The sequence below is a fragment of the Oncorhynchus mykiss genome, chromosome 8 (genome assembly GCF_057628025.1).
Source record: "Oncorhynchus mykiss isolate SJ-2025 chromosome 8, ASM5762802v1, whole genome shotgun sequence".
NCBI classification, from domain to species: Eukaryota; Metazoa; Chordata; class Actinopteri; order Salmoniformes; family Salmonidae; genus Oncorhynchus; species Oncorhynchus mykiss.
The window spans coordinates 62,999,974-63,019,923 of NC_143029.1; the positions used below are offsets into that span (position 1 = coordinate 62,999,974).

The 19,950-nt window shown below is 41.0% G+C and overlaps 2 protein-coding genes and 1 long non-coding RNA gene across 6 annotated transcripts; 2 read left to right on the top strand and 1 right to left on the bottom strand.

The window, feature by feature from the left end:
* Positions 1-284: 284 nt before the first annotated feature.
* On the top strand, positions 285-12,820 carry cyp7b1 (cytochrome P450 family 7 subfamily B member 1). 3 transcript variants are annotated; one of them, XM_021613210.3, is made up of 6 exons: positions 285-670; positions 6,664-6,800; positions 7,038-7,637; positions 9,556-9,762; positions 10,870-11,048; positions 11,654-12,820. In XM_021613210.3, the coding sequence occupies exons 1-6, from the start codon at positions 594-596 to the stop codon at positions 11,981-11,983; spliced, it is 1,530 nt and encodes a 509-aa protein (XP_021468885.1). In that variant the 5' UTR covers positions 285-593; the 3' UTR covers positions 11,984-12,820. The 3 variants fall into 3 exon arrangements, with proteins under 3 accessions (XP_021468885.1, XP_090038362.1, XP_090038361.1); XM_090182236.1 differs by lacking the exon at positions 285-670 and adding an exon at positions 6,116-6,189; XM_090182235.1 differs by lacking the exon at positions 285-670 and adding an exon at positions 6,118-6,572.
* Positions 12,821-13,211: 391 nt separating this feature from the next.
* On the bottom strand, positions 13,212-14,271 carry LOC110530281 (class E basic helix-loop-helix protein 22-like). The gene has a single exon (XM_021613211.3). The coding sequence runs from the start codon at positions 14,269-14,271 to the stop codon at positions 13,567-13,569; it is 705 nt and encodes a 234-aa protein (XP_021468886.1). The 3' UTR covers positions 13,212-13,566.
* Positions 14,272-15,847: 1,576 nt separating this feature from the next.
* On the top strand, positions 15,848-17,256 carry LOC149982053 (uncharacterized). 2 transcript variants are annotated; one of them, XR_016482542.1, is made up of 4 exons: positions 15,848-15,946; positions 16,096-16,463; positions 16,608-16,675; positions 16,757-17,256. It is a non-coding gene; the product is annotated as an uncharacterized LOC149982053 (long non-coding RNA). The 2 variants fall into 2 exon arrangements; XR_016482543.1 differs by lacking the exon at positions 16,608-16,675.
* The last annotated feature ends 2,694 nt before the right edge of the window (positions 17,257-19,950 follow it).

Genomic DNA, 19,950 nt, shown 5'->3' on the forward strand with positions numbered 1-19,950 from the left:
GTTAATCGAGAGTAAAGCCTATATAAAGTTAAGATACATCTGGGTCAAACGGAAGGGATATTTTCATCAGATAGCAAGTCTCCAGTAACTGTGCATAGATGGTGACATTTCTATTATGGCTCATTTTAAAATCTGTTAACATTAGTAGGCAAGGCAGGTAGGTTAGGTGCCCTAAGCCACAATTATTTAGACATTGTTTGAGCATATGCAGCAACAAGATAGAAGGGTGTGTGTGAATGGAATGAATGCTACCAATTAGAGACTGCAAAAAACTGTTCATCTGGAACATGTCTTGAACTGCGCTTTGAATGTCACGTTTGATTTATTTTCTCACACTGTTGCTCAACAGCATTGCTTCATTACTCAACTCTTTGAACTACTGTACTTCCTGTAATAAAAGCCACATCGTTCGGCATAACAGGTCTCGTTAGAATTAGATAGTGGTCATGTCAGAAACAGCGCGCCCACATGACCAAACCCGAACTGTGGCAATATGAAGGAGAGCAGTTGACTTCGACTATCGATTACAACTATTGATTTACAACTTTCCGAAGTTTTCCCTATTGTGGAACGTCTTGTCATCTCCCAAGGAAATGTTAGAGTTTGTTTTACCTTTGTTGTTTGGCTTTTTGGCACTCTACTTAATCAGCGTGCGGTTCAGCAGAACAAGGCAAGTGGTGGATGAATTTCGAGTTTATTTGAAGTTTGTGGTGTTCGAGTTACTGTTTAGGAATATAACTTTCGCCTAAACACTTTGAGCTGATAGTTGTTCAAGGTCCTTAAAACCACAAACATTATTTGTATAGCGTTCATGCAGGAGATTATTTGCACAAAGGTTATCAAACTGTTGTGTAAGAACATGAAGAAGATTTGAGTGAGCGTCTTGTTGTTGCTTTATTTGAGTTTCAGCTACAGTAGCCAACAAATTATAACCTGCATCTTCATGTGAAAAGTTTTGACAATGTTGAAACAATTTAGCAACCATAAATGTGACGTGTACAAATTTGCTGAAATGAAATGCGTTATTTTAGGAATGATAAAATCTGCATTGGCCAACGGCCAGATAGGCGAGACATATTTTCCCAATTAGACTGAAGGCTTACATTGTTAAAAAATACGATGACAGTGTAGCCTATGTATGCACTGAGTGTAGCTATATCCAAACAAACAGTCCTTTACCTTTTCTTCAGTGTTGTTTGCTCTATAAACATAGTTCATAGTTCATCATGATCTTAAATACCTTTATTACTTCCCCTTGATAAGATAGTAGGTTGCAATTAATGAATGTCTTGTTAAGTTCCATTTGCTGCTGTTACTGCGAGTTCGTGGGACTGCAAACTCCGGGTTCGTCCCAAATGGCTCCCTAGCCCCTATAGTGCACTACTTTTAACCAGAGCCCTGTCAAAAGTATTGCACTATAAACGGAATAGGGTGCCATTTAGGACTGCAAACTTACTGTGTTCTCTGTGAGAAGTAGGTCAGCCACAAACACAGTCTCTAAAGGAATTTCCTTCAGCAGTGTTTGCAATGGCTGGTCAACTCCCAGAGAGGCAGTTAATGAGGATGAGACCTGGTGGGTTCAAATACTATTTGAAATCTTTTGAATTATTTGAGCATTTGCTGTAGAGTCTAGACTGCCTGTAGTGCCAGATGGTGGGGTTTACAGTTTTGGGACAATTCTATTGGTTACATTGTGCCAGACAAGCTCATTCAAGCGCAGATAAAGTATTTAAAATGATTTAGTATTTGAACCCAGGTCTGCTGAGTATAGTCATCATCCCCAGTGTTCCCCACCCCACCACGCTCTTCTTATCTATGCAAAAGGGAAGTACCTTGCTGTTGATAATCTTGAGTAAGAGGAACATGTTAAGGATTGCATTTTGTTGCCCCTGCAAGCTGATTGCAACATTACTTAGTAATGGGTTGCAACTTCCTAGCAAATAGGGCCTCAACAGTAAAGGTAAATGGGATTCCATATTCTACATACAGTGTCATCCTATTTTGTTTAATGTGAAGTATAACAAATGACAGGTCTAATTGATAAACACTCATTGCTGCAGTGTGGGCATCTGTTGTTATATTGTTACTGACGCATGGGGCCCTTATTCTGATGCTGTCCTCTCCAAATGTGCTCACTGCTGGCAGACACTATCAGCCTCCCTGATTGCTTCTGACAAGTGGCTGGCAGGCAGACAGGCAGGCAGGCGGCAGTGTGGACTAGGTGGGGGCACAAGCACAACAACAAGCAAGCCTGGGCTGAGACTTGTCAGTTTGAGGCCTCACAAATAGCAGATAGTCTCTCATGACCAGCGCTCTCCACACACTAGCAGGAGAAATGGAATATTATCCCTTGGATGGATAAGCACACACATGAGTTAGGTTAGCACTGACATTGCACAGATTAGTATTGTTTTGTTGATTCTCATGCATTATTTTGTGACACAGGACACTGTGCTCCGTGCTGCACCACGTCAGCTCTAGATACAGTATTTTCCTGCATAAGACGTTATGTGTTCTGTGTTTCCAAAAACAAGTACAGGACAGGAATGATGCTGAAATCTATGGTAACAGTTAGTCTATGTATTTGTTTTCAATGACACAATACTTTGTTGTATACTGCACCTTACAATGCTGTCTCTATTTTATCAGTATAATGACCCACTGACATTGTGTGTCTATAGGGTAAATATGGGAGAAGATGACGGGTAACATTGTGCCCCTAACTCAGTTACTGTATGCTAATAGTCTTGTGTACACACGCTGTGGCTATAGACTATATAAGCAAATGTCTCGCCAGCTCAACCTCGAACTGGTCAACTAAACCCTGATTGGTAACCATATCCTTAAGCTTCAAAAATCATTGAACAAATATTTGATAATAGCTTTCTGAATCTGCTCAGTTTGTATTACAGTTTTCTGTCCACTACTGCAAGATCTTCCACAAAAAAGGAGAGCGGATGTTCTTTGCTTCTTTGCTTTCTTTGCGTTGAGTGGAGTTATTATAATGTAAGGGTGTCCAGTGTGTGTCTGTAATGTAATGTAACACACATACACACCAACACACACTCACAGCCAATGCTGCTGTCCGATGTTGTAAAGGCATTGAACCACTGGTCACTTCCCATTTCACACTGTGTATTGTTGTGGAAATTCAGTACTGAGAGAGACTTGGTCATTTCTTCAAACAATCATCTTTATTTAATATCGATTCATTATTGCAATAATGAAACCGTTGAACCCACACTCTGAATTGCGTTGCCGAGTGCTTAACTGATAAGGAAAAAGCCGATGTTATATAGGACCCAAACATGCTTAGTCAGACTGGTTCCAACTCCCATAAGCCACCTTGGTTATCTATACAGGATGGTGTTTTACCCACAACCCGGCTTAGTTTGTCTATGGAATGCCAGCTTTTAGGTTTTTATCAATCAAGTCATTGTCAGCTCATGCTATCTCTAGCAAAACCCATTTTCCTTGACACTATGCCCAGACTAACTGCAGGAAGCTAGAGTGGAAACCATCTCTTTAACAGTTGCCAGCCCAAGCTTCAAAAGACTCCTCTCAGTTAACTCAGAAAGGGAGCGAGAGAGTCCTAAGAACCTTATTATATTTCATAAAACAACAATTTGGTGCCCTTTCCCACCTGGACAAAAGGACCACCTATGTGAGAATGCTATTCATTGACTACAGCTCAGCATTCAACACCATAGTGCCCTCAAAGCTCATCAATAAGCTAAGGACCCTGGGACTAAACACCTCCCTCTGCAACTGGATCCTGGACTGATCCTGATGGGCTGCCCCCAGATGGTAAGGGTAGGTAACAACACATCCGCCACGCTGATCCTCAACACAGGGCCCCTCATGATTGTGGACTACAGGAAAAGGAGGACCGAGCGGAGGACCGAGCACGCCCCTATTCTAATCGACGGGGCTGTAGTGGAGCAGGTTGAGAGCTTCAAGTTCCTTGGTGTCCACATCACCAACAAACTAACATGGTCCAAGCAAGAAGGCACGGCAAAACCTATTCCCCCTCAGGAGACTGAAAATATTTGGCATGAGTCCTCAGATCCTCAAAAGGTTCCACAGCTGCACCATCGAGAGCACTGGTTGCATCACTGCCTGTTACGGCAACTGCTCGGTCTCTGACCGCAAGGCACTACAAAGGGTAGTGCGTACGGTCCAGTACGTCACTGGGGCCAAGCTTCCTGCCATCCAGGACCTCTATACCAGGCGGTGTCAGAGGAAGGCCCTAAAAATTGTCAGACTCCAGCCACCCTAGTCATAGACTGTTCTCTCTTCTACTGCACGGCAAGCGGTACCGGAGCGCCAAGTCTAGGTCCAAGAGGCTTCTAAACAGCTTCTACCCCTAAGCCACAAGACTCATGAACATATAATCAAATAGCTTCCCAGACTATTTGCATCCCGGCCCCCTTCTTTTTTTTTTACGCCGCTGCTAATCTTTTATCTATGCATAGTCACTTTAATAACTCTACCTACATGTACATATTACCTCAATTACTTTGACTAACCGGTGCCCCCGCACATTGACTCTGTACCGGTACCCCTTGTATATAGTCTCGCTATTGTTATTTTGTAGCTCTAACTACTTGTTACTTTTATTTATTACTCATATTTTTTAAACTGCATTGTTGGTTTGTCACGCCTTGACCTTAGAGATCCTTTTATTTGGTTAGGTCAGGGTGTGATTAGGGTAAGCATTCTAGTTTTTCATTTCTATGTTGGCCTGGTATGGTTCCCAATCAGAGGCAGCTGTCTATCGTTGTCTCTGATTGGGGATCATATTTAGGCAGCCTTTTCCCACCTGTTGTTTGTGGGATCTTGTTTTTGTGTAGTGCCTGTGAGTACTCATTACTTCACGTTTAGTTTGTGTCTGTATTGTTTTAGTGAATTTCAATAATTTTAACATGTGGAACTCTACGCACGCTGTGCCTTGGTCCGTTTATTCTAACAACGAGCGTGACATGGTTAGGGGCTTGTAAGTAAGCATTTCACTGTAAGGTCTACTGTTGTATTCGGCACGTGTGACTAATACAATTTGTAATCCTGCTACACAGTATTTAAACACTCTATCCCTGATATAGCTTATTCTAATATATCTACTACTGTACATTGTATTTTAGTTACACTGTTTATTCACACTTCATATTTATTTATATACTGGATTCTTGACATAGCTCAAACTAATATATGTACTGCTGTACATGTCAATCTTAGTTCATCTTGTGTAAATTCCCCCCGGTGTACATATGTATAGATTGCGTTTTGATACTGCTAGAGTGCAATTGGGGTTGTTAATTTGCCCGCCATTCTTGATTTCTTGCCGTTTTTTCTGTGTATTTGTTTTGTATATTTGACATTTGACTGCATTGTTAGGAGCTAGTACATAAACGTTGCCCTGCACCGCTATAACACCTGCTAACTGTGTATGTGACCAATAAACTTTGATTTGATGTGTTCTGAAGGACCTGTGTCTGTGTGTGCGTGTGTGTGTTTGTTTTAAGGGCCCAGTGTGTGTGTTGCTGTCCTGTTGACAGGGTCAAAACTGCCCCTTCCTTTCTTTTAAGCTAACGCATGGATGATTTTTACTGCACACCCGTGCATGCACATACACATGCATGCTCACACACACACAGGCACACACACTCACATACATGGATTAGAAGGTAATATTTAATTTGATCTGTAGGATGGACAGTGAGAGAACAGAGCAGTGTTAGATGTACAGTGTTACATTTCCCTGGGAAAATAACCAGCCTACTCTTCCTGTAATCACTAAGCGATTATATTGCTATGCAGAACTCCCATGTTGCCTTCTTTGTAATTGTCTTCCATCTGTATTCACTTAAGGGTTAGGGTTGCAAAATTCCGGGAACTTTCCAAAAAAAATCACTGGTTTTCTCGAAATCCCAGTTGGAGGTTTCCTGGAATCAGGGGGGAATAAGCAGGAAATCTGGCATCATCCAACCAGGATTTCTGGAAAACCACAGAATTTGTAATAATTTTGCAACCCTAGCTGTTTGAGTTGGATACAATTTGTAAGGGAGGGATTCATGCTCTGTCATTGAATTTTGCCTGAGATGATGCTCTGTGTTATAATCTCAACTCGGCACAGCCAGAAGAGGACTGGCCACCCCTCAGAGCCTGGTTCCTCTCTAGGTTTCTTCCTAGGTTCCTGCCTTTCTTGGGAGTTTTTCCTAGCCACTGTGCTTCTACAGTACATCTGCATTGCTTGCTGTTTGTTGTTTTAGGCTGGGTTTCTGTATAGCACTCTGTGACATCGGCTGATGTAAAAAGGGCTTTATAAACACATTTTATTGTGTCGTGTCTGTGCTCAATTCTCGGTCTTTAAATTCTTCCTTTAAACCTTGCCACCCAGCATCTGCTGTATTTGTCTGTTACACTGTATACTGTATGTGTTAAAAGAGAATAGATGTTGGGGATAGCTGATACGAGTCCAGCTTGAAGGTTTGGGAGACGCTCAATCACATGCCTACGCCCTGTATCTGTTACCAGTTCCTTTGTCCATAAGATCTAATTTGTATCTGAAACCGGTAGATCAATGCTTTATCTCTTATTTCATTTGAAAGATTTTCGATGCATATATTTGTTGATGAAATGACATGTTGTTAATCTCTTTTATAGGAGAGATGGGGAGCCTCCACTTGTAAATGGTTGGATTCCATTCCTTGGGAAAGCTTTGGAGTTTCGAAAGAATGCACATGGATTTCTTGCAGCACATAAGGAGAAACATGGAGATGTATTTACTGTGCTGATTGCTGGTGAGGGATACTAATGTTTTATTATACATTTTAAAATAGTGTAGTTTTAAAAAATAAGCAATGTTCTTGTTGTTACCGAAATGGTTGACAAAATCTATCTATTCTATTGTGCTTATTACTTATGCTTATTACTTATGCTTATTACTTATGGCATAATGCTATTTTAAAACAGTAAAGTTTTACACAGTACACAGTACATGTCTATTGAAATACAATCCTGTCCTCATTTCCACTCAGGTAAATACATGACGTTTATAATGAACCCGTTGCTGTATCCGTACGTCATCAAACATGGCAAACAGCTGGACTTCCATGAGTTTTCTGACCAAGTGGCCCCCGTGACGTTCGGCTACCCCCCTGTCAGGAGCGGCAAGTTCCCCGGAATGGACGAGCACATCCAGAGGTCCTTCCGCCTTCTGCAGGGCGACAACCTCGATAACCTGACAGAGAGCATGATGGGAAATCTCATGCTTGTGTTCCATAAAGACTACCTGGATGGGGAGAGCGAGTGGAGGACTGAAAGTATGTACCAGTTCTGCAATTCGGTCATGTTTGAGGCTACTTTCCTGACCATGTATGGCAAACCTGCCCACACCAACAGACACAGCGGAATGGTGATGCTCCGACAGGACTTTGTCAAGTTCGACAACATGTTCCCCCTCCTCATCGCCAGGATCCCCATCTCTTTGCTGGGAGGAACCAAGACCATCCGGGATAAACTCATCAACTACTTCCACCCTCAGAGGATGTCTACATGGTCCAACACGTCTGGGTTCATAAAGGAAAGAGCAGCACTGTTTGAACAGTATGACTGCATGGGAGACGTAGATAAAGCAGGTATACACAGCCTATATACTGTCGTACCTAGGATTATTTATATGTTTCTGTGATGTACTTTACCTTACTTCCTACATTTGAATATGTTAATCCATCTCGGTAATATGCCTTGCCACCGTAATATATAGGCCTAAGGCCGAGACAATAAGAAGACATAATGGCAGAACAAATTTAACCACAACTTTGTTTCATCACAAAGCCGGAGAGCAACATCTATCCGGTGAAGTCCACAAAACATATTGCATGTAACAAACAGTTACATGACCTACAGCATGGTCCAGCAAGTTAATGATTCTGACATTTTCAGAGTTACCGCAAGTCTCAGGCGCTGTCTTCACTATTTGAGAACCATTTTGACTACAAGATTTCAATGTCATCTATTCACCTATAATTAGTCTAAAACAGTGACAACCAAAAGATGGTAAAAAAAAATGTTTTAGTCCTGTCAACGTAAGCTTAATATGATATGGCTGTCCATGGCACTGATTTCGGATGTGGCTGTCCATGGCACTGATTTGTGTGTGTGTGTGTGTGTTCAGGTATCTCCCTTTCAAGTAGAAAAAACATGTTGACTCACCCTACTGGTAGAAAAACGCCAATGCCATCCTCGTCTTTCATGTTGCTTAAACGGTCTATGACTCAGTCGTACAGTATACGCTCTTAGTTTTTGTTGTACTAGGCTACCTGGCTAAAATGCTTGCTCGCTAGCCTAACTTCCTTTCATAGACAACGATGCACCAGGCCAGCTTGTTAACATTAAGCTACTATATCTAGCTAGATGTTGAACTTCCATCCTCTCAGACCAGGGGAACAATGTATGAATTTATGGTTGATTCAGAATTGCTGTTATAATCATTGGCCAGTACGGAGAATTAAGTAAAACCACAATTCCAAATCCCTATCCATATCCATGGCTAATTTAGGGAAGGGACAATGACATTTTGCTTTTGATGTGATGTGATTGGTGTGAAGAGAAATCCAAACTGGCTTCCCTTGACACTTTTTTTTTTTTTTTTTGTACACCAGGACCATTCACAGCTGAGCTCACTCAGTTTACCTCAATGCTGATTGGCTATAATTGTTTTATTTATTTTTATCAAAGGAGGCCAAATGCTTGTTGGCTTCCCTTGCATTCAATGCTACGGGCAGCAACAATGTCATACTCTTTTTGACCAGAAAGCATCAGACAGATGGGCTACGCATACTGAGACAGAGGGGTGCTGTTTTGATGCTAATTCCAGTGAGATACATTCAGCCTCTTGGGAATTGAAGTAAATTTACGAAACACAGAGAGATGAAAGATACTTTATTTTGTATGTTTCTTTGTTTGTTTTTTTGGTAAATGTTTTGGTGAAGCCTGGCATCCCTTCTAATCCATGAATACACAACACTGGTTAAGCTACACTAAAGCTACCCTTAAGAAACATGAAATTACTTTGAAAAAGTAGTTCACTACATCCAAACTTCTTTGTAAAAAAGTATCACATGTAAATCTGAAATGTCGTAGACCTCAAATTGCAAGACAGATCACTTTGGGGTCACATGTTAACAGAATGTGTAGTTTAGCCTATTAAACACAAAACAGATGTTCAAGTAATAATTAGGCAGGTCTGATTCCCTAAAATAAAGGAAATTATTGACGACGTACTGATCCTAGCCCAAGTTCATAGGATTTCACCCCGATCATGAAAATTTGTCTGGGACGGAATGATTGTGGCGAAATTGTGTAGTGTATACCCGACATTACCCTTAACTTTACCATATACACTTATACCTACACAGTAATAAGTGTAGGAACAATATGGTATTACCATGTAGCTGCATCTCTATACACCTACAACATAACATGTGCTACTTTGACTTCAACCAGAACCTCCCAACCCTAATTAATAGACACTCTTCTCTGTACCTGCCACAGCTCATCATTTTGCCATTCTATGGGCGTCGGTGGGAAACACAGTCCCAGCCACCTTCTGGGCCATGTATTACCTGTTGACACACCCAGAGGCCCTTGCAGTAGTGCGTGAGGAGATCCATTGTGTCCTGAAGGTCTCCGGACTAGAAGCAGATCACAACCGAGACGTCACCTTCACCCGAGAACAGCTGGACAGCCTACTGTATCTTGGTAGGGTTTCATTGTATTCTGCTATATCTGGCTCATCATTGTTGCCTACTTTATCTGGGTAGATTATAATTGTGGTGTATTGTTGTTAGGTCTGTCTGCGTAGTGTCCAATTTGTCCTCAGCATTTTATGACTGATAGAATGTATAATTGTATTGCTCCTTGATTTGACTAAGTGGTCTTTTTGGCTCAGCCCCAACTAGTATAGACATAGTTCAGTTGTCTATGGTAGTGTGGCTTTGAGAGGGCCTTCCAATCCTCTGTATAGCTGACTATGCATACATATATACCCATACGTCTTCTTATCACACTTCTACTGTATAGTGGCAGGTGTTCTATGTGTGGCTCTGTGTACAATTTAGGGCAAATCGTCCTGTCCCACCCCCCAACAAACCAGTGTCTGTGATTGTAGTAATGAAGCCAGTTTCAAAGGATCCCTCCAGACTCTGTACCTGTCACATTAGATCACACTGCTGCACCCACCATGCTGACTGTAGCCTCATCTCTTCTGACAACTGCATGCTCAGGGACAAATGCCACTAGTCTAGGCTGGCTGTGGCTCTCTCTCTCTCTCTCTATTCTCTCTTCTCTCTCTCACACACACACACACTACTGACAATTTCATCTCCTCAGGGGAAGACAGTCAAATATCCATTTCACATCTGTTTGTTTTTATAAGTGATAGGGGGTTGGATGAGTCCTTAGTTACATTTTGGAATCTTCTCTCTTTTTTGACCTATAGTGTCTTGTCTCGGTTAAGATTCTAATGGTTTTAATGAAACACTGCTAGTCAGGATTCCTTGATGGATACATGTGGAAATAAAGCTATGTATGACTTGGTTACTCAGCTTGTGCTTTAGCCATAGCCATTTTGCTAGAGCAGTTCATATTGCTAACTAATAGCCTTCAAGTCTCCAAGCTTTCTCTTCTGTGTGAGTACATGTATGTAGTGAGTCAGTAGTGTTGTGGCCACTCAAGGTAAAAAAAAAAAAAATTAAAAAAGAAAGAAAAAAATAATAGATTGGCCAGAATAAAACCCATGGCAATGTTGGTAGCTATAAAACAAAAACCCATGGTGACTAACTGAACCATTCTGTGTTCTGTTTTCAGAGAGCTCCATAAACGAGAGTCTGCGGCTGTCTTCAGCTTCCATGAACATCCGTGTGGCCCAGGAGGACTTCAGCTTGCGGCTGGAGGGAGAGCGCTCCATCGGAGTGAGGAAAGGAGATATCATCTCCCTGTATCCCCAGAGCATGCACATGGACCCTGAGATCTATGAGAATCCAGAGGTAAAGAAGACCTCAGAATTCTGTGGGCGTTCTAGAAAAGCTGTAGGCTTTCTTCACTGTGTCTAGTCTAGTCTGGGAGTTGTATATGTTCTACTGTAGTGCCTCCCTCCACCACCCACACCACCTGCTATTTGTGTGTGTGTCGGCGTGCATGTGTGTGTGTTTGTCCCCAGGTTAGATTAATGAGAAGCATGCATGGACTGTGAGTGATTGAATCCACTCACTGGCCTTCAGAAGGTCACAACATGCATGCTAATGTAATCAGGGTGTGATGGGTGATAATCTTGCCATGATCGGTGACTGAACAAAATTGAATCTTTCCTGGAATATGCAATAAACAGGAAATATTACCTTTTGTTATATCACCCCTTTGGGGTGAAGGAGCTTTAAAATATAGGAGGTCGAAAAAAGAATAGCCTGAGTGCCAGTCTGTGTTATCATGCCAACTCCTTGTCACTCCTTGTCATGCCAAACATGAACTTGGTTTGGCTTGACAATGACATCAATGGAGTTGGCAAGAGCATAAAAAGATCTGGGATCAGGCAAATAATAATAATCCCGAAAATAATGCACTAGAAACATATTATTTATTACCCGTCCAACAGATGTACAAGTTTGACCGATACGTCGAAGACGGAAAGGAAAAGACAGACTTCTATAAGGACGGCCAGAAGCTGAAGTACTACTGGATGCCATTTGGCTCGGGCTCCACTAAGTGCCCAGGAAGATACTTTGCTGTGAATGAGATAAAGCAGTTCCTGTCTCTGCTGCTGCTTCATTTTGACATGGAGGTGGTGGAGGGGCAGGAGCCGTGTTCCCTGGACTCTAGCCGTGCTGGCCTGGGTATCCTGCTCCCTGCCACAGACGTCCAGATCCACTACAGACCACGTCAGGCCAGAGAGGAAGAGGGGGACCTCTGTATAAAGGAAGAATAGAGGGCTGAGCCCCATGCAGCTCATATGGATTTTCACTATTTTCTCATAGGTTGCATCCCAAACGGTACCCTATTTATTCCCCACATAGTGCACTATTTTAGACCAGGGCCCATAGGGTCATAAGTACTGCTCTATATTGGGAATAGGGTGCCATTTGAGACGCACCCATGTATTTGACTATTTTCTCATAGACTGATGTTAACTCCATGGTTATTCACACGATAAGTTATCGACTTGCTAATTTGTCAATGTATTATATAGGCAAGCTCCAGCTGTGGGTAAGGCTAGTGAATCTGCTAGCTAGGAACCTTTTGTTGTTTTATTCCATAGGACATAATGAGCCAATAATTAGATATATTAGATATTATACTAGTCTACCTGCTGCACCACTCAAACATACCTAACACACACACACCTCTCTCTCTTCTGGAAAGTACATCATCTTTGTTTTCCTTTTGAGTCTGTTTTTTACTTTTTTACTTTTTTAATACTTTTGCTGTTAAAAACGATTACCATATCTTTTATTAAAATAAAATACAAATGTTTATTATTATGCCTTGCTTATATTATTACATAAGCTGTATCCTACAGCACAGTAGTTGAATAAAATAGTTAAACTATTTTACAGGGTAAAGCACAATGTGATTATAGCTTTATGTATTAGATGGTGGTGTCCCTAAACATTTCTGATGACATATTTATTCGTATAATGTTTCAATAACAATAACTGACCATTTTAAAGTTATACATTCAAATGTCTTTCCTATTTCAAGACACTAACAGGATACTTACTATTTACTATTCATGAAATCAAATAAATTCAAAACTAACAAACCAGTCCTGCACATGGCTGTAATTGTATTCATACATTTTATTTTTTTTACCTAAAAGTGACCTATATTCTTTTAATGGGGTCATTGGAGTCTGCAAGGTTATCAACTATGATCAAATTCTAATTGTTTTGTTTGACAAGCTCACTGTGGCTATGACTTGCCGATCCTTGTTTGAGCATGTTGTTTTCCATGCTACTGAAAAGACCCCATTTATGTTTGTTAGGCTATATGGCTGAGTTTTTACATAGTATTTAGGGGGAATTTAAACCAGACAATTAATAACAATCTTAAATTGATGGAAATAAATTGTTGATAAATTGTGACTTTCAGATGTTAAGTGTGGTTGTACATACGATTTGAAATATAATGCAGAAATATAGACCATAACATCTCTATTATATCACCAATACAATTTATTCATCGAACATCATCGAATCAAACTGAATAAAATGAATAAAGGCCTACATAATGGTCAAATAAATAGACTGGACTTGCATTGTAATTTGTTAAAGACAAATTAGCCTCACCATTTTGACCATGTTATGGAGCTGTCATTTCGTTTGGCGTTGCAAAAACAACAGCTATTTCGATACATAATCACCATGAAATATATAACATCATATACAGTAAGAATCCATATTTTGGTAATCTGGTTACTTCTCAGTCAGTCACGCTGGTCCCATCAATTCATCAATTCAGTTGTGTGCACGAAGCTTGAAGTCCCCTGTTAGTGTCGTCGGCCACAACTGTTCAAGGTTTATGGTTGAAGTGTTTATTAAAGAGATTTGCATTGCTATGGAAAGGGTCTGGAGTCCCAGCAGAGAACGGGTATCCTGTCTGCTGGTCATAGAGCCCTAATCCGGGTGCACCAGATGTATTCGCCGCGGTAACGCCGGGTCCATGGTTAAGGTAAGTGACAAGTCTTCTCATCTCTTCAAGTGCTTGCGCTTGCATGAGGATGTAGTTTTTGGCGAGGAGCAAAGTGGCTATTTTGGATAACTTCCGTACGGACGGGCTGTGCGCGTAGGGGATCACCGACCTCAGTTCATCGAGCGCGTCGTTCAGGTCATGCATCCTCCTCCTCTCACGGGCGTTAATGTTCAGCCGCAGCACTTTCTGCTCTTTGTGTTTCTTACCTGCGTCACATTTGGCCATTGATGCCATGAGCCTTTCCTCAGGAAAAAGCACCATGTCACTCCTGCCAATGCCATCACTGTCATCATCCTGACTCTGCTCCCCGCCACTGCTCTCAGCGGCTGCTGCGGCGGCAGCGGTGTGTTTTAAAAATTCCCCGTACTTTACGCACAGCGATTCAGATGGGAAGCCAAGTGTTCCCGCCTGAACTCCGGCCATTGTTCCCGGTTGTGAGTGCTCCTGATCAAAACTCATGGGTGATTGTCGGTCTCTGGGAGAGGGAGACAGTCCTATGCTAGAGCCCGATCTGAAAGAATCCATCCTTTTGCGCCCAAACGCTGGACCTTTGTGAAGAACTTCTCTCCTACAGAGTTCTGGTGTGCGCAGTCCTGTTAAGTCAGTGGTCCCACCCCCCACTCTTTCTCGACCACTTGTGATTGCCCTAGATTCTGCGCGCCACTTTTTTGATGTTACACTTGTCCAGTGACGGTTTAATATGATACAGTACAGTGCGCCCTCAGAGGTTCACCTTCAGGAGATAATAAAATACATTAGGAGAAGCAGGATTATGAGGCAGGCAGTTTTCTACTTGATTAACTCCAGACAGGAGTGAGAGGTTTATTTTATGGACCAAATGGAGAGACAACAACCCATGTGTAATAGGCTACATGGGGGTGCCATTGACCATCATTAATGTTAATGTACACTGTGATGACAGGGATGAAGATAATGATTGCATCCCCTGTCAATCTTTGGTTTCAATCATAAAACCGATCATCAGTTGACTTGACTACTGTTTTAAATGCATCTTTAAGTTAACTCATTATGGTATTGGGCAGCATAGCACAGGTCTATAGTGGACTGGTCCATAGCAGGCTACTGTGGTCTGTGGCCTTCTTCCTGATTTTGTTGCAAATCCTCAAATGAGTGGATATATGATTTCATTTTATTTGTCAGATGAGCTCAATTTTGCCCTAACATAAAATATTTTTCTCCAAGGCCCAAAACAACTGAACATTTGAACTTTCAAATGACATGGAGAAAAAAACATTCCAAGTAAAGGAATTGGAAGCATGATGTATCATTTTTTTAGAATGTGATCTTATAATGATATATTATATCAAACTAAATCAACCGGAGAAAGGCAGCATTTAACAAGGAATCCCTCTAGCAGTTAAACTAAACAGTTTAATATACAATAAGCTCCTCCCATACTGCAGAAGCCCACAATTATGAGACTTCTCAGCTACAGTGGATGGAACATAAAGTCTATAACAGTCTATTCTTCCTCTATCCTTATATCACAATGGCACATTGGCTTAGGAATGCTTTACTTATCCTGGCTGCATGCTATTTTGGTATGGTATAGTGCTTTTCATTCCTATTATCTTTGTCTGAATCTTAGCCTATTAATTATTATATAAAAATAATAATAAGTAAACTATTATAACAACGTTTTCAGATTGCAAAGGTGAGGAGGCTGTTGACCAGCAGAGTGGACATGTTACTGCCCTTGAAGGAGGACTGGTAACACTAAGTTGTAACTATACTACTAGTAGTCCATCTTCTAATCTCTTCTGGTACGTCCAGTTACCCAGGGACTCTCCTCAGTATGTCCTGAGAAGAGATCGTTATTCAGAAGGGAGCAATAGTGATGAGTTCAAGAAGAGGTTTGATTCCAGACTGAATTTCACATCTAGCTCTGTCCCCTTGACGATCCAGAGGTTGCAGGTGTCTGACTCTGCTTTGTACTTCTGTGCTCTGAGGCCCACTGTGACAACAGGAGATTCAGTAACTGTACAAACACTCAGGGTACAGTGTTGTTCAGACAACGTCACAAGGTTCTCAATGTTTGACGACACACAGAAAGAGGAGGAGACAAGGATTTCATAATCTCATTATTGTCTAGTTACATCAGAGTGGTATTACTCTTCTCCCACTGATCTCACAGTAGCAGGCATGGAACCCTGGTTGAGGAATGCTGCATTTTGTTATGGTATTATAAAATTATTCTAATTATTTTACTGCCTTTGCTCCCATTCCTTTCTTTTATCAAACATATATTTTTTAGTACAATAGTTCTACTATTAATTTCATACTTTTTTATTCACTCCTAATACTAATGTGTATTACATTATTTTCCAGAATGCAGAGAAGAAGACTCAGTCATTCAGCCACCAGGAGATGTGACCACTAACCTTAACAGGTCACACTGGGCTGTCAATGTGATACTACGGATACAAATCCATAACTGTTGTGGTACAAGCAGGGAGCTAATGACTTCCCAAAGTATATGCTGAGGCAGGTGACTTTTGGATCAGTTAGTGCCATTGAATTCCTGGGGAGATTCGATGCCCATCTCAATTTAATTACATCTAAATCAGTATTAAAATCAGTCCCCTTGATGATCCAGAGGTTCCCGTTGTCTGACTCTGCTGTGTACTACTGTGCTCTGAAGCTTACAGTGACAACAGGATATACAGCTCCCTATTGTGGTAACAACTGTATTTAGAGTAAGTAAAAACACATTTAGCATAATAGGGGAAATTCTATACACATTAAAGAATATTATTAATATGGAAACCAAATACTTTGAAAATACCTGTTATTCATTCACTTCAGATGATCCTCTGAAAAATAAGTTGTGTTGTGTTTAGAGGAGGAGCTAGTATGAGAATGAAAATGAGACTCTCAAAATGGCATGAAGGTCTTTCCTCAGTGCATGGTAAGCTTGTTATATATATATATAGTTTTTGTATTTTACCTCTTTTTGCTCCACAATTTCAATCTTGTCTCTTCGCTGCAGCTCCCCAACTGGCTCGGGAGGCGACGGTCGAGTCATGCGTCCTCCGAAACATGACCCACCAAACCGTGCTTCTTAACACCCGCCCGCTTAACCCAGAAGCCAGCTGCACCAATGTGTCTGAGGAAACACTGTTCAACTGATGCCCGAAGTCAGCCTGCAGGCGTCCGGCCCTCCAAAAGGAGTCACTAGAGCGCGATGAGCCAAGTAAAGCCCCCCTGGACAAACCCTCCCCTAACCCGGACGACGCTGGGCCAATTGTGCGCCGCCCTACAGGACTCCTGATCACGGCCGGTTGTGACACAGCCTGTGGGTAAGTCAAATTAATTTAACAGTAATGATAATGTGTAGTTACAGTATTGATAATGTGTAATTACTTACAAACTTGGAAAAACAACACACCAGCTTTGACCGTTAATGTTGACAAAGTGGCCGAAAGTGTGGATCTGGAGATCTCCTCTGCTGAAGTGACAGACTCTTCTCTGTACTACTGTGATCTGAGTCCCACAGTGACAGGAAACCCAGAAACACTACAAAAACCTGACTGCAATAAATTCCTACTAGTAAACACCATGTAATAGGCAAGAATCTGCAAACAAATGATCAGATATCATGTTCATGATTATCCATCAATTAAGTCCTATTTGTTCATCACAGATTATAATGTTGATGTAATGTGGGTCCATTTACTGACTAGGAGGAGCTAAGATGAGAGGTGGAGAGATGATTCTCCTCTATCTGACTGGAACAGTGTGATGTCTTCAGTTCTGCCTCCTGATAACACACTGTTACACCCATCACCATGTTTCTCTACCCAGTGTTTCTCCTCTCTGCTCTTGTTGGTGAGTATTAGTCATACATTACATACTTTTAGTTTATTCAAGGTAACTGTCAAGTGTCATTTGTAAATAGCACTTCCTAGAAGAAGATTATATTTTCCTTTGTATTGAATATGACACAGAGTATGTAATAATTTCCCATCAACTGACATTTTTTATTTAATCTTTATTACAGGTGGCAGATATGAAAATAACTTAAAACCAACTTCAGAGACAGAACATGGCATGGAGGTAAGCAGTGTTACATTGTCTTGCAACTACTCTGGATCAGTAGACTCTTCAATGGTATCGTCAATATCCCAGATCAGCACCGCAATTCATCCTTTAAACTACAGTCTCATCAAAGCCCTCTGTATTTAGAGCTGAACCTGATGACCCTCGACTGTCTGTTCATCTGAATAAAGAGAGAACCAGCGTGGATCTGGAGATCTCCTCTGCTGAAGTGACAGACTCTGCTCTGTACTACTGTGCTCTGAGGCCCACAGTGACAGGAAACCTCTCTAATAAACTCCTCTAATGCATATTTTAGCGCAGGGGTGAGGCGTCCTACTGTAGGTTCATGAAAATAAATGATCCTTTAAAATACTGTGTTGGACTTCCCTCCAGTATATAACTTCAGCTACAATATGATGGTTCTCTACACAGTTACTTTACTTTCTGCTCTGGCAGGTTAGTAAATGACTGTATACCTGTCATTCTTTTGACCAAATTTTTTAAGCTAATGTATAGTTTATCTGTTTTTTGGGGGGGATTTTAGAGTAAATAACAAGATCTTCCCTAATTCCAAATACATCTACCTTGTGATTTATCCATCACCTCCTTACATTAGCAGGTGACAGTCTTCAGACCGTGCAGCCAAACCAAGTGTATGGAGAGGAGGGTAGTAATGTTCAACTTTCCTGCAACTACTCCTCAGCATACAGTGTACTGTGGTATAAACAGCATCCAGGATCAATTCCCCAATTCCTCCTCTTCATCCACCATGCCTCTAGGACTGTAGTGAGAGCTAAACCTCCATACTCTCACCTCACTGGTATACTGAACAAAGAAAAGACCCGTACAGATCTGGAGATCTCCTCTGTTGAAGTGAGAGACTGCTCTGTACGACTGTGCTGTGAAGTCCAGTGACACTTAACTCACTGACTCAGCAGAATGCAGACCTGTCACCTGTCAGTTATAGATTTACCTGCATCTGATGTATTTTGCTTGACCACAGCGCCATCAAGTGGAGTATTCAGTGCATAAATCATATGCTATTAAATGTACATATAAAATAAATTTGTTTCAACATAGTCAGTAGGAGGAGCTAGAGTATAAAACTCAGGATCAGATTATGAATAATGCCACTTTAATAATGTTTACACATCTTGCATTACTCAACTCATATGTATATACTGTATTCTATACTATCTATTGATTAGATTAGATTATTAATCCTCAAGATAAGACATGATACTTCCATGAAGAACATAGACAGTTGATGCTGTGCTTTTCATCAACAGCTGGTGCTTATTCCACACATCCTGCCATCTACAATGTTGTTCTGTTCACTATTACTCTTCTTTGACTTGATAGGTAACTACATTTTCATTCAAACTGAGTGTGATTATGTTTAGGTGTATTTCTTTTTCAAATCAAAGAATTTAAAGATAATTCACAACATTTTTACCTTTACACTGCATTTGGAATTAATTAAATTTTCCATGTGGGTTTAAAGTATTATCATAATATATGTGTCACGCCCTGACCTGAGATATCTCTGTTTTCTTTATATTTTGTTTAGGTCAGGGTGTGACTAGGGTGGATACACTAGTTTTTGTATTGTCTATGGGTTTTGTATTGTCTGGGAGTTTATATTGTCTAGGGTTTTGTAGGTCTAAGTATTTGTATGTTTATAGTGGCCTGATATGGTTACCAATCAGAGGCAGCTGTTTATCGTTGTCTCTGATTGGGGATCATATTTAGGTAGCCATTTCCCTTTGGTGTTTGTGGGTTCTTGGTCTATGTTTAGTTGCCTGTCTGCACTATTCTTATAGCTTCACGTTTCATTTGTGCATGTTTGTTTTGTTTTGCTGAGTTTCAGTTTTATTAAAAACATGCGGAACTCTACTCTACTCACTACTTGGTCTCATCTTTACGACGAACGTGACAATATGTGTTATAATCATACAGGTCTCAGTTCTGAACAGGTAATAACACCCTACACTGATATAGAAGTGGCTTCAGAAAGGGACAGAGTTACTCTGTCTTGCAACTACACCATCTACGTTAAAACTCTTCTATGGTATCAACCAGCCACGTCACGGACACCGACGTCTTAATTCCAGACAAACTAAACACCTTATTTTCCCGCTTTGA